The 14,692-nt window shown below is 54.2% G+C and overlaps 1 protein-coding gene across 7 annotated transcripts in view; it reads right to left on the bottom strand.

Annotated features, from left to right (window-relative positions):
• LOC103817964 (ankyrin repeat and fibronectin type-III domain-containing protein 1-like) overlaps positions 1 to 14,692 on the bottom strand; it is a 248,524-nt gene that overhangs the window by 69,584 nt on the left and 164,248 nt on the right. For all 7 annotated transcript variants that reach the window (XM_050979881.1, XM_018916204.3, XM_030229683.2 and 4 more), the window contains one exon: positions 8,631 to 8,671. In XM_050979881.1, coding sequence (XP_050835838.1) covers positions 8,631 to 8,671 — 41 coding nt within the window. The remainder of the gene's footprint in view (positions 1 to 8,630; positions 8,672 to 14,692) is intronic.

Here is a 14,692-nt window from a genome sequence, read left to right on the forward strand (position 1 = left end):
GCACACACAATGCAGTGCTGCTCTCCCAGGCACACACATGCAGTGTGCTCTCCCAGGCACACACAGTGCAGTGCTGCTCTCCCAGGCACACACAATGCAGTGCTGCTCTCCCAGGCACACACAGTGCAGTGCTGCTCTCCCAGGCACACACAATGCAGTGCTGCTCTCCCAGGCACACACAGTGCAGTGTGCTCTCCCAGGCACACACATGCAGTGCTGCTCTCCCAGGCACACACATGCAGTGTGCTCTCCCAGGCACACACATGCAGTGCTGCTCTCCCAGGCACACACATGCAGTGTGCTCTCCCAGGCACACACAATGCAGTGGTGCTCTCCCAGGCACACACAGTGCAGTGTGCTCTCCCAGGCACACACAATGCAGTGGTGCTCTCCCAGGCACACACAGTGCAGTGTGCTCTCCCAGGCACACACAATGCAGTGCTGCTCTCCCAGGCACACACAGTGCAGTGTGCTCTCCCAGGCAGACACAATGCAGTGCTGCTCTCCCAGGCACACACAGTGCAGTGGTGCTCTCTCAGGCAGACACAATGCAGTGCTGCTCTCCCAGGCACACACATGCAGTGCTGCTCTCCCAGGCACACACAATGCAGTGTGCTCTCCCAGGCACACACAATGCAGTGCTGCTCTCCCAGGCACACACATGCAGTGTGCTCTCCCAGGCACACACAATGCAGTGCTGCTCTCCCAGGCACACACAATGCAGTGTGGCTCTCCCAGGCACACACAGTGCAGTGTGGCTCTCCCAGGCTCACACAATGCAGTGTGGCTCTCCCAGGCACACAAATGCAGTGCTGCTCTCCCAGGCACACACAATGCAGTGTGGCTCTCCCAGGCTCACACAATGCAGTGTGGCTCTCCCAGGCACACACAATGCAGTGTGGCTCTCCCAGGCTCACACAATGCAGTGTGGCTCTCCCAGGCACACACAATGCAGTGCTGCTCTCCCAGGCACACACAATGCAGTGTGCTCTCCCAGCACACACATGCAGTGTGCTCTCCCAGGCACACAATGCAGTGCTGCTCTCCCAGGCAGACACAATGCAGTGCTGCTCTCCCAGGCACACACAGTGCAGTGGTGCTCTCCCAGGCACACACAATGCAGTGCTGCTCTCCCAGGCACACAAATGCAGTGTGGCTCTCCCAGGCACACATATTGCAGTGTGGCTCTTCCAGGCACACACACAATGCAGTGCTGCTCTCCCAGGCACACAAATGCAGTGCTGCTCTCCCAGGCACACAAATGCAGTGTGGCTCTCCCAGGCACACACAATGCAGTGGTGCTCTCCCAGGCACACAAATGCAGTGTGGCTCTCCCAGGCACACACAGTGCAGTGCTGCTCTCCCAGTCACACACAATGCAGTGGTGCTCTCCCAGAAACACAATGCAGTGGTGCTCTCCCAGGCACACACAGTGCAGTGCTGCTCTCCCAGGCACACACAATGCAGTGTGGCTCTCCAGGCACACACAGTGCAGTGGTGCTCTCCCAGGCACACACAATGCAGTGCTGCTCACCCAGAAACACACAATGCAGTGCTGCTCTCCCAGGCACACACAATGCAGTGTGGCTCTCCCAGGCACACAAATGCAGTGCTGCTCTCCCAGGCACACACATGCAGTGTGCTCTCCCAGGCACACACAATGCAGTGCTGCTCTCCCAGGCACACACAGTGCAGTGCTGCTCTCCCAGGCACACACAATGCAGTGTGGCTCTCCCAGGCACACACAATGCAGTGTGGCTCTCCCAGGCACACACAATGCAGTGCTGCTCTCCCAGGCACACACAGTGCAGTGCTGCTCTCCCAGGCACACACAATGCAGTGGTGCTCTCCCAGGCACACACAGTGCAGTGCTGCTCTCCCAGGAAACACAATGCAGTGTGGCTCTCCCAGGCACACACAGTGCAGTGCTGCTCTCCCAGGCACACACAATGCAGTGGTGCTCTCCCAGGCACACACAATGCAGTGTGGCTCTCCAGGCACACACAGTGCAGTGGTGCTCTCCCAGGCACACACAAATGCAGTGGTGCTCTCCCAGGCACACAAATGCAGTGGTGCTCTCCCAGGCACACAAATGCAGTGCTGCTCTCCCAGCACACACATGCAGTGTGGCTCTCCCAGGCACACACAGTGCAGTGTGGCTCTCCCAGGCACACACAATGCAGTGTGCTCTCCCAGGCACACAAATGCAGTGCTGCTCTCCCAGGCACACACAATGCAGTGTGGCTCTCCCAGGCCACACAATGCAGTGTGGCTCTCCCAGGCACACACAATGCAGTGTGCTCTCCCAGGCACACACAATGCAGTGTGGCTCTCCCAGGCTCACACAATGCAGTGTGGCTCTCCCAGGCACACACAGTGCAGTGGTGCTCTCCCAGGCACACACAGTGCAGTGTGGCTCTCCCAGGCACACAAGTGCAGTGGTGCTCTCCCAGGCACACAAATGCAGTGCTGCTCTCCCAGGCACACACAATGCAGTGCTGCTCTCCCAGGCTCACAAATGCAGTGCTGCTCTCCCAGGCACACAAATGCAGTGCTGCTCTCCCAGGCACACAAATGCAGTGCTGCTCTCCCAGGCACACAAATGCAGTGCTGCCCTCCCAGGCACACATAATGTAGTGCTGCTCTCCCAGACACACACAATGCAGTGCTGCCCTCCCAGGCTGCAGTCGGGAGGGGACTTCCAGGACAGCCAGGCCTTTTGCAGGGGCCCCTGCCCTCATCCCCAGGTACAAATTGGTACCAGCTTCCAGCTTCCCAAGCAAGCAGCACTGTTAGCCTGGGCAGGGAGCTAGGAGGCCACAGTGCACAGCCGCAGGGTGATGGCTCCTCCGTGCCTGAGCTCCTGTGGGATCCCTGGCAGCACCGCTCCTCCTCGGTGCTGTTCCAACTTCCTCCACAGCCCAGAGGAACAGCCTGGACCTGCTTGTTCTGAACAGGCAGGAGATGAGTTGAACTCCTGTACCCACTGCAAATATCCAGAGCAAACCTCTGCCATGGCATGAGATACCCCTCAGTTCATTCCCACTTCTGCTAATCCCCAGCTCCCTGCTGCTTCCCACTTCTCATTCCTGCTTCTCCTAACTCCCTGCTCCCAGGCTGCTCAGGGTCAGCTCTGCACCCCCTTCCCAGACTGGCATTTGTTATATGACCACATTTCTCCAAAGTGCCTTTCCAGGATTCCCTTCATTTCTCTGCACTCCGAAGTATTAAAGCCCCTCCACCTGCCTGAAGCTCAGACTGAATCCACTGGCCAAACTCCAGGGGGAATATTTTATGAGTTTGCTAAACAGTTTCAATGGCTCAGCCCTACTGCCAGGATACCCCAAACCAGCAACAGAATCTTCTTTAAATATGCTGTGTGTAAGGGAGATCACTCCTCAACTCTCCAGAGATCTGTCTTGGACAGGATTTGGGGTTTGAAGTGACGACACCCTGTTCATGACCCCTTCTGGAGGGCTACACTCCCCTTCAGCCTCCAACTGCACCTGCTCAAAGAGCACCCACCCCACAGACTCCAGCATTTCTCTTTCACCCTCCACAGCTCTGCCATCCCACTGCCACCAGAGATGTTGGTGATGGTGTTTCATCCTTTCCCACAACCAAAGCTGGGAGCTTTCTCAAAACCTGTGCTGGTGGTTTTGGGACAGTTTCTTGCATCACGGAGTATCCCAATGAGTATCCTTTACGGACAGGTGGTCTTGGCATTGCTTTTCCTACCCCACAGCTCCCTGGTGTCACTGGCACCATCTCTTTCTCCCTGCTTCCCATGTGGATCCTCCTCCCTGTGCTCAGCACTTGGAACCTGAGCTCCCAGCTGAACAACTCTCAGCCACCACAGAAGAAGTCAAACACTGCCTATATGTGTGTGATTATCATCATTACTACAGCAATAATGACTGAGGGAAGGAGGCACTGAAATGAGACCCTGGCTTAGGAACACATCATGCTTATTATGATGGCCCTTAATGCTTCCAAAATGTAAATACTGATTTCTAGAGCCTTAAAACCACCAACATTTTATGAGATAATGATTCAGCAAGGAAACACTTTCATCTAAGTGCTGGCAGGGCAAGATTGGAGTCTGGGAGATGAAATGTTCTGCTGTAAGGGCCAGGTGGCAAAGAATTAGCTGCGGAGACAGCTCTGTGTAATGACTTTGAGGCAAAACAAACAGGAGCTGCTGCTTTCTGCGAGGTGGTTTCAAAGGTTCCTCCCGTGTTTGCACATCTGAGCCTGCAGGACAGAGGGTAGGGGCAGCCTTTAATCCCAGCTGGAGCCAGAGCCACGAGGTACCTGCTTGAAAGGGCTGTGGAATCCTGTGGGATCCTGTGAGATCCTGTGGGCTTCTGCTGTGGGATCCTGTGGGACCCTGTGGGATCCCTCTGTGGGCTCCTGCTGTGGGATCCTGTAGGACCCTGTGGGCTCCTGCTGTGGGATCCTGTGGAACCCTGTGGGATCCTGCTGCTGCAGGGCACACTCTGAGACAGCCAGTCTCTTCTGCACAGCCACCATGCCAGGGGACAGGAGGAGAGAATCAATGGAGAGCATTTTGTCACTACAGCTATTGCTCTCCTGACACCTCAGAGTGTCTGGCAGATATTCCCTGCTCCCGAGTGACGGCTCCCTGACAGCTAAGCAGCGCGGGGGGAACGAGGGCAGCTCCCACTGCGAAGCAGTGACACTTTATTAAGCCCAGGTATTTCAGTCTACATTTGCTAGGGGGTTTATGAGTGTCATTACTACCAACATTTCTTTCTGCTTTAAAGAAAATGAGTTCCTGACACTGAAGAGCAAATATGTGCCGGGGCAATTAGCGAACACACCAGACAACTTCAGTTCCTGTCGAGAGACTTCCACCCAGCCCTGTCAGGAGAGTTATTACCTCCTGTCCCAGGAAAGCCTATCCCTGTCTCTGAGCATGGTGTCCTCGCCCCTGGGTCCTCAGCCAGTTGCTCCTTGCTGCCTTGACAGAGAAGTCAGGGCCCTGTGTTAGAAATTTGGAAGGACCTGTGGAAGCCTGGATATTCTAACAGCATTACAGCTGTATCAGCATCTTCCAAAAGTGGGGTGGCAAAGGAGTGAGCAGCTCAGGGGCTGGACTGATACCACCCCATGTTTCTTCCCCGATCTCTACAAACTCTGGTCAGATCCCAGACAGAGCCAAGTTGCAGCCTGGGCTGCACTGGGATAGGCATGGGCCCAAACTGCATCAGATGAGAGTTGCTAGGTCAGGATAAACCATTCTGACATCTGAACACACTGTTTTGGAAACACAGGAAGGCACCTGTACCTGTTCACGTGGGACGGCCGAAGCATTCAGTGCAGGTGAGGATACCTGTGCACATGTTGACTAACAGCTGCACTCGTGGCCATTCCCAACATGCCAGGTTCCTTTCTCAGGTATTTCAGCTACAGGAGCTCTTTATGTGCCACTGCTGGTCCTTCCTTGGCTGGTCTCTACCCCTTTCAGTTCTCAGTTGATGTAACTTTTCTTAAGATTAATGTTTCAGTGTTCTTGACTCAGGCTGCATCCCTCCATTTACCATGGAAGAGGGAACATCACCTTCCAGACTAAAGACCAGGAGACCCAGCTCCTGACATGGGCCAGCTCTTACAAGAATATCCATAAGCACCATCACTGAAGCCCTTGCAAGCAGAAGCACATCCCCCAGAGCAGACAGCAGCTCCATTCTGGGCATCTCTGACTTCCTGTAGCCGAGGTCCACCTGCACTACACCTCCCTGTGTGCTTTCACTGCATCTTGGGGAGATCTGTACCTCATGGATGGACTGGGAGGAGGGGAAAGGCCATCAGAGGCTGATGGGCAAGGGTGGACACATCTCCATGCCCTTGATCAGCACTGGGATGTTCCAGGAACTCAGGAAACACCCACCTGCTGCCTGAGACAGACTGATGGGAACTGTGAGGTGAGGACACATTTCCATTTCTGAGGGGAAGAGGCAACAAAGGAAGGAAAGGAGTCACTGCAGGGGACACAAAGAAATTCAGCAGATGGAATGTCTGCTATCCACTGAGGAAGAGGGCACCTGATTAGAGAGAGCTGAACACGGCAAGAACGGAGCAGGAGTCACTCCCAGGACAAGCAGTAACAAAACTCACTGCTGAGATTTCTGGCATGTGTGTCTCCTTTTTCTGCTTTCAGGACCAACACCTGCTGTGTCAGAGTCCCAAAGCCTGACACATGAGCAGGATGGCTCTGACCCTGCTCCCACAGGGCTTTGGAGGCAGGTGAGCCAATGACTCAGAAGCCGGAAAAGGAAAAGCAGAAGCACAGTCAAGTTTGCTCTGGCACATGGGAGCTGCAGGACCAGCTACACACTGCCAGACTTCTCCCAGCTCCCCACCCTCATTGCACAGATGTGTCCAGGAACCACCACAGCTGGGCTCAGCTCTTCCCATGCTCTGGCTGCTCGCCACCACCTCGCCCAGGGCTCAGGGAACTGTGAATCTGAGCTGTGGAGCTGCTGCAGAGGAGCCGAGCTGTCTCAAGTCCTCAGCAGGGCCACCCAACCTCTGGCATTTTCTCACAACCCTTGTCTGCTGAGGAAGACGAGCTCCAGCCCTGCCAGAAACTGAAGGGCTCCATAGAGAGCACCTGGTCCAGCCCTGCAGATGGTTCCAACAGGCACGGTGTGGCATGAGCTGCTGGATCAAAAAGCCAGATGGGATAGGGGCAGGGGTACTAGGCCACATCATGGACACAAACTCACCCATCACAACCCCAAAACAGCCACTGAGGAGTGTAAATGGGCTGGGCATTAACCAAAGCCACAGTGTTATGACCAGGCACTGCTGCTGGGCCAAACCATGGAGATCCTGTGGCCTCGTGGCACAGAGAAACAAACTCCCATAAAACATCCTGTATCTACAAGAGCACCAGCAACCCCACTCTGACCCAGAGCTCCACACCTTCAGCGAGATGGGAAGACCATGTTGTCCCATTCAAGGTAGAGAAACACTCCTCATTTCTCAGAGGAGCTTAGTTCTAAATACAGCATCACAAACTGTTGCTCCTGACCACCAAAACCACAGAAAACGATAGGAAATCTGAACAGTAAGAGCTCTTTAAAGATTTCCTCCAAATCTCCTAGTTCAAGCCTCTCCAAAGCTTCAGCTGGAACTGAGACATGGGAAATGCTTCAACCTATTCTAAACCTGCTTGTCAGACTCCTCACAAACACAGCACTACACTCAGGAGCACCAAAATCTTGGACAGCTGTTGGGAGAGGTCACACAAACACCACCATGAACTCTTTGCCTAATGTGTGTTCATGTTGTTGCGGCATCCACAATGACTCCATAATCTCCTGTGATATTCCTCTGATCTCCCAGAAAGCCATGCAGGATTAAACAGATATTCTGTATTTCCAGAAGTCTTTATCTGCCTGTGGTCTTGGAAAGCTGATGAGCTGCTCAGTATGAACCTAGAAACCAGCACCGAGTTTTACAAACTCTTGGTGGCATAAAGAGGAATCAGCAGACAACTGAAGAGCATACACACACCCCACACTCGCTCTCCCAGGATGGACAGAGAGCAGGCAGATCTATACAACACTCCCTGACACAGCCTGTCAGCCCTGGACCTGCTCCCTCTGAGGCCAACCCTGACTCAGACCGAGGATGCTGCCATGCTGCTTACACTGCTGGGATGCTTGGGAAAGCAGCAAAGACTGAGCAAGAGCAGGACAGTGAGCTTTGGAAGAGAAATTCTCAACCCAATTCCTTCTGAATTGTCCAAAGCCATGCTCCCTTGACAATCCTGCCCATCAGAGCACTGTCCCACAACTTCAATTCCACCTGTGTTTTTTGGTTTGGTTTTTTTTCAGAAGAAAGGTGATAACCTGAAGACCTTCACTTCCCCCAGCAAAGCAGGAACAACACAAGGTCCCACAGGCGACGTGCTCAGCAGCACAACACATAATGCAGTGCTAGGGCAGAACCCAACCTCTCAGCAGGGCTTTTAACAGAGTTTGCCATTATCCAAATGATGATGGGAACAAACCTGTCCATCCAGCAAGCACAGCCTTCTTACCTGGAAGGTGCCATGCTGTGGCAAGATTCTGTTACCTAATCCACACACCAAGCAGTCAACTGCTTGTGTTGGTGGAGTGGTTTGCAGTAACTTTCTCATGTCCATAGCTCCAAAGTCCCCTTGCCCTCATCTCCCCCTGCAGCTCATAGAGCTGCACCAAGCACAGCGGGTGAAGACAAAGGCACCGGCAGCTGTGGGAGATGCACTGCTGTGACACACAGTGAAATCCTTCCATTCTCCAAGGCAGCTCAGCTGTGCAAACCAGAAGCAGAGGGAGCCTGAGGTGGGAAAGGTCACCAGTGCACCCCCCTCTCCCAGCTCTGTCGCCCAGGCTCAGTCAAGCTGTCATGGTTTCTTCTGACCTGATGGAAGGATTTGCATATGCCCTGAAGCCAGCATGACTGACAGCCCTTCCACTGTTACTCTCACTTGTGTAATTGCAGCAGCTATTCTTGTACACTGAAATGTCTAATCTTAGCAAGCCATGGAGCTGCTGGGTAATATGGACCAGCCGGGAATTTCCATGCAAGTACTCACCACGGCTACTGGCACTTACTTTGGCTGGTAAAAGTCCTTCTTGTCTGCCGACCCCAGGCTCTGCAAGACACAAAAGACAGATGTATTTATTTTTTTAATCTTTTGCCAAGCCCTGATCACTGATGAGGATGTATGGGGAAGTACTGAAAGGCAGGTGTCTGTTATTTTCCTGCCCGATGGGTCTTAAGTACTGGCTGGACAGGACAGCTTGGCCCTCCAGCTATAGGCAGTACCCACAGCATCAAAGATGTAAAAATAGAGAGTTAAACTAGAGGTGAGAGGATGCATTAGATGTGAACTCAATGTACTCAGGCATGTCTGTGTCTCCTGCAGAAAAGTGGCACCTTGTGTCAGGAGGGAAATCAAGTCCTGTCAAGTCCACCCAGCTGGAAAGAGGACAAAGTGCAGGGTTTGGTGGTGGGGCTGAGCCACCACCACTGCAAAGACCCTCTGGCAGGTCAGGGGCTGAGCGCCAGGCCCACAGTTTTCTGCCAGGAGCAGGACAACAAAATTCTTCTACCAGGAAAACTACATCAGGCCTCAAGCACATGCAAAATAGGAAGCAGCAACAGCCCTGATGTTCGCTCAGGTTCCTGTCCCTCCAACCCCACCCCCAGCATGATGGAGTAAAGTCTGAGAGCCACAGATGGGCTGTGCCATGGGTCCCTGTGAGACCACAGTGAGGCCAAGCCTCCCCATGGGGCCCCTGGGGTGCAGGGCACCGCACAGACCCCCCGTGGGTGCGTGGCCAGGTGTGTGCATGGCACAAACAGAGAACAGGTGTGCAGCTCCGCACGCCGTGAGGATGGGGCCACGTACCCCACACACATCCCAGTCTGTCCCCAACACACCTTGTCCCAGAGACACCCGCAGCAGGGCCTGGCCCTGCTCAGAGGCCCCAGTGCAGGAAAGGAGCTCCCTGAGCACAGCATGGTACCTGCTGTGCCGAGGGATGGGCAAGCTGTGCCCAGCACCGGGGGATGCCCATGGCAGGCGGCACTGGGACAGAGAGACACAGACCCACCAGACCCAGCTGTCACCAAAGCTCTTGCACTGCCACAGCCCTCTCCTCCTCCTCCTCCTCTTCGTCCTGGGGATGATCCTTGGCCGTGCACCTTGTGGGGTAGAGGGCAGGGAGCAGCAGAGCAGGGTGGCCCCGCCGCCGTCCCTGTCCCCGCATGTCGGTGCGTGCAGGAGCCGCTGGGCTCCAGGGCGGCTGCTGGAGTTTTGCTCTGTGGTTGCCAGGCAATGGCGAGCTCCAACTCAAAACAGAGAGCAGCGGGGCCGAATGCTAATCAGGCTCGCAAGAGCAATCCCAAAGCTTCCCCTTGCCAGCCAAAGCCAAAGAGAGCCCCCACCAAAGCCAGCAGGGAGAGGAGGACCCCGGCTTTTAAACAGATAGGGATCCACTGTCACCAAAACATAACCAAAAGGGAGCTCTGGCCACGCCAGCAGGATGGGGATGTGGTTCAGTGATGGGTGACCTTCTCCATGGCACGGAGACGTTGGTTAGTCACCGGTGCAGTGGGGAGGCTGCAGCCACCCCATGGCACAGGGTACGACAATCTGCGTGTGTGACATCCTGGTGCTCAGCCCAGGGCACACAGAGGCCTGCGGGTAGAGCTTGGAGCACACAAAGGAGCAGCTTCACTTTGGGGTGAGAAGCTCATTGGGAAGTGCTGCAGCTGTGTCAGGGGAGGTTTAGGTTGGATTTTAGGAAAAGGTTCTTCCCCCAGAGTGTGCTGGCACTGCCCAGGCTCCCCAGGGAATGGGCAGGGCCCCGAGGCTGCCAGAGCTCCAGGAGTGCTTGGACACCGTTCTCAGTCACAGGGTGGGATTGTTGGGATGTCCTGGGCAGGGCCAGGGTTTGGACTGGATGATCCTTGTGGGTCCCTTCCAACTCAGAAGATTTTGTGCTTCTGTGGTTCTAAGATGTCCCCTGCCCTGGTGCTGTCAGCATGCAAGAGGAGCCCTGAGCAGCCCCGCCGAGTGGAGATGGGGACAGCCCCTGGCTGTCCCTGCTGCTCCTCTGACCCCACAGCAGCAAGGAGCTGCAGCAAAGCCCCACGAATCAATGGCCAGACACCAAATTGGGCTGATCCAACACTGGCACAACCTGCCCAGATAGGTGGTGGATTCTCCATCCTTGGAGACATCCAAGATCCACTGGACATGGTCCTGGGTGTCCAGGATCATCCAGGGTAGGTGATCCTGCACTGAGCAGGGGGTTGGGCTGAGAGATCTCCAGGAGATCCCCATATCTCTCAAACCACTCTGTGCATTCCTGAGATAGCAGAAACTGCTCAGGGTGAGTGAGGGCAACTGAGTGATGGGAGCTGTCCTGCCGGCCCAGAGCACACCCAGGAACAGCTCCACCCCTTACAGCACAGCATTCCCATATGATATTTCCTTACTTCCTTAAACTTGCACCCAAAACCCAAAGCGTCCGGGGAGGATGGATCAGTTTCAACAAAGTTCATGAGCCACAACAAATTCAGTTCCTTCTGCTCTCTGTGCTAGTAGGGATAATGGAGAACTGCTGATACTTGAGGAGAAATCACCCACAAACAGTGTTCTCAATGCCACTGAAACAACATCTGGATAACCTGCACCTCACATAGCCAGACCCTCCACCCAGCCACAGTGGAGCCACGGAAAAAGCTCCCACCAATGCCACAGCCAGTGGAAAACTAAGATTTTAGATATCTGAGATAAAACAATGAGGAACGAACTTTGCAGAGAGACTAAAAAAAACCCCACCAATAAACTGGGCAGTGATTACATCAATGATCAGCCAAAATTACTAATTTTAATGCTCATGAAGATAATAGCAAATAAGCAGGAAAAGCAGAATTTCAGCAACATGTCCAAGGAATTGGGCCTGGAGCAAGACCGGGAGCTTTGATCAGCTGGTGGCTGTACCACCACCCCAAAGTCTGCCCTTGAGACATTTCTTCCCACTTTGTGTCTCAGTTTCCCCATACTGCTCAGGCACAGCCCTTTGCCTCCTCACTCTCTTTCCAGAAGAGAACAGGACCATGCCCAATAGGCAGATGGAGTTGCACAGGTCAATCCCACCCTGCTGCAATTTTCTCTCCTAAGCAAGCACAAAATCAAGGTGGCCATGGATCCAGAGGGCTCTGGGACAGTATCCAGGAAAGCATAATAACCACCAGTGAATGGAGCAGAGCTTGCTGGAGGCCTTTCCAAGGGCAGGGACATCACAACATCCTGGTAGGAACTGGAGCACTGAGAGAGCTCAGAGCCCTGCCTGGGAAGATCCTCCTCATCGGGGGATTAGTTAATGAAGACTCACGCAGGGAATGGGGCGGGCTGTGGGCAGGACTGGCCATGGGCACTGCCCGCTGTTCTGTCACACACAAAGGGACAGCAGCAGCAGCAGGACTGGGACAGTGCCACCAGTGCCACCTCAGTCCCACCAGGTATCACAGTCTCAGCCACATCCACCAGAGGGGAAGATACGGGAGAAGTGGCCAAGGGAAGGGTGGGATGTTAGGAAGCAGAGTCAGGCAAAGGGAACACACATCCTGGACCTTAGAAAAAAATATCCTGTCACTGGGCTTGAGCAGATTTGTCAGCACCTCCAAGTGGGAGGGACAGAGCAGGTTTTACAGCACTCACTAAACAAACCAGTGTAGAGGGGACAGGTCCTGACCTTACTGGGAACTGGGACTGGCTTTTCTTTTCCTGACTGTTCCTGAAGCCTAGGAACTGAAAGAGGCAGAAGAGCAGAAGGTGGCCTGGTGTTTTCCTGTGCCTTCTGGGAGGAAAGATCAATTCCTCCAGGACTGAGAGGGGATCTGCAGGCTTGTATCAATGCAAATAAAGAATAAAAGCTTAAATGCCAGCCTCTGTGCATGCTCTGTTCCTGGATGGTCTGGAGGAGTCACTTCTGGAGGAGTGACTGGTTGTGGCTCCTGTGCATCAAGGCAGAGCTGGGGATGGCAGAGAGGTGCAACTACAGTGTGGCTCAGCTGCCAAAACAATCTGGGTGCCTCACAGACTCCCAGACACCTCCTGCTGCTGCTCAGGGTGCTGGGAGGCCCCAGCCATCCTGAGACAGAGGGAGAGGAGCATCACCCAGCTCCGAGTCCCTGTGAGCCCCACGCTGCAGCGTGAGTCACCCTCCGGGACCCACTGCTGCTCCTCACTTGCTCACTTCACTGATGACTCAGGCCTGAGAAAGCACAGTTTAAGTCCCTTAATGAAATAATTTTTATCAGCTTGTCTTTCTAAAGCAAACACCTCAAGCGAGGCTTGCACCCATCTCCACCCTTTCATCCTGAAACACCGAGGCGAGGCACTGTGGGCATGGGCAGAATAGAGGCGCCTGTGGGGGCAGGAGCAGCCCCTGCTGCCCTGGCACGTGGCACTGGGCAGGGCAGCACCAAAACTTCCCAGAACATGTGCTACATCCCTCCAGTGCCCCAGCAGGGCCAGGAGAGAAAGGTGGGATACAAGGGTGCTGTCCCAGATGATGCATGCCCCATCCCTGGAAGTCTTCAAGGCCAGGTTGGATGGGGCTTGGAGAAACCAGGGATAGGGGAAGGTGCCCATGGCAAGGGGTGGGACAGGATGAGCTTTAAACTCCTTTCTGCCCCAAACCATTCCTTGATTCTATGAATCTGGGCCAACAGGAATGCTTCAATTTTCTTGTTCAACTTCACTTTTCAGGCACTAACTAAATAATTTTGTGAGTTACACAATGTAGGTAAGGTAGCAGCACAGATTCCGTAGGCCAGCTCATCTCCAGAGCCAGCCCTGCTGGTCCCTAGTCAGACTTAGCACAACATGCTGCAGACAGAAATGATGAGTGATTTAAAGGAGTGTGCTGAATTTCAAAATTCAGCCATGCTAAGAAGATTACAGACCTGGGTTTGGAAACAAGGATGTTCACGGATGGGCTAAGACAGAGGTATTGTTTTATTTATTTCTTCCTGCCAGCAGACATAAATCCTGTTGTACTTTTTCCTCCTGTAAATGTTGCCAAGCATAATCTTGGCTCATCTTTTTTTCTAGGCAGTGTCCCTGGGAGAACAAAGCTATTAGCAAGGCTGAAGAAGCCTCATGCAATTATTTAGCAACTATACCAAAATAATCCCCAAAGACGGGTGGCTGCTCACAGGTGGCAGCTTTCTAAGTCACTCCAATGAAATCTGGCTCAGTAACTCCCAGCGTAATCAATGCCCACACAAACAAACCAGAGGAAAACTGAGGGATGACTGATTTTTCCATGCTGGAAGAGGATTCTGCAAAACAAGCTCACAAGCCATTGCTGGCTGCAGGCTGTGCTGCCACACTGCCACTGTCACCTACTCACCTGCCAGGACCTCAGCATCCCTGAGCTGCACTTGGAGCTGGGCTGGACAGACTCCAGGGGGATTTGGGCACAGGCAGGAGGTACTTGGCCCTCCAGGGCAGGGCAGGGTTTGGGGACCATGACTGCACAGCCTGTCCCCCCCATCTCTCCCGGCTGTCACCCTGGATCCTGGTGGTTCTGCTCCCAGGTGCAGCCATTCCCCAGGCTCTGTGTATCTGCAACATGCTGCAGTTATGAGTAATCAGGAGGTGATGCCTGACTGTCGGAAGGGGAATAAAATTCAGAGCCTGGGATGTGAGTGGTTGTTTGGGGGGAGGAGGAGGAGGAAGGAGATGGCAGCCCCCACCTCAGCTCACAGCATCCCCCCAAGCAAGGGCTGGAGCAGGGCCAGGCTGGGTACTCCACGCACCCCATCTCCCTCCAGCCCTCTGGCAAGGGCTGGCTGAGGAGCCAAAGGGCTCTGGGAATGCTGCCTCCCTTCTGTGGACTCCAGCACCCATTCTACCTGCCACCTGCCCCTAACACTGCACTCCTCAAACAGCCCCAGCACTGCCAGGGCCCCCAGCTAATATAGGCCCAGGCAGCCCCAAAACACCAGCTGAGGCCAGATGAACCCTCAAATCCTAAAACTTGAATTTCAGGCTGGATGAACCAGATTGCTGAGCTGAAAATAACAGAGGTAACTCCTGCGTCCAGTGTGGGTGGCAGCCTGGAAGGAGCTCCAGGCCACCAAGCTGGGG

The sequence above is a fragment of the Serinus canaria genome, chromosome 14 (genome assembly GCF_022539315.1).
Source record: "Serinus canaria isolate serCan28SL12 chromosome 14, serCan2020, whole genome shotgun sequence".
Lineage (NCBI taxonomy): Eukaryota > Metazoa > Chordata > Aves > Passeriformes > Fringillidae > Serinus > Serinus canaria.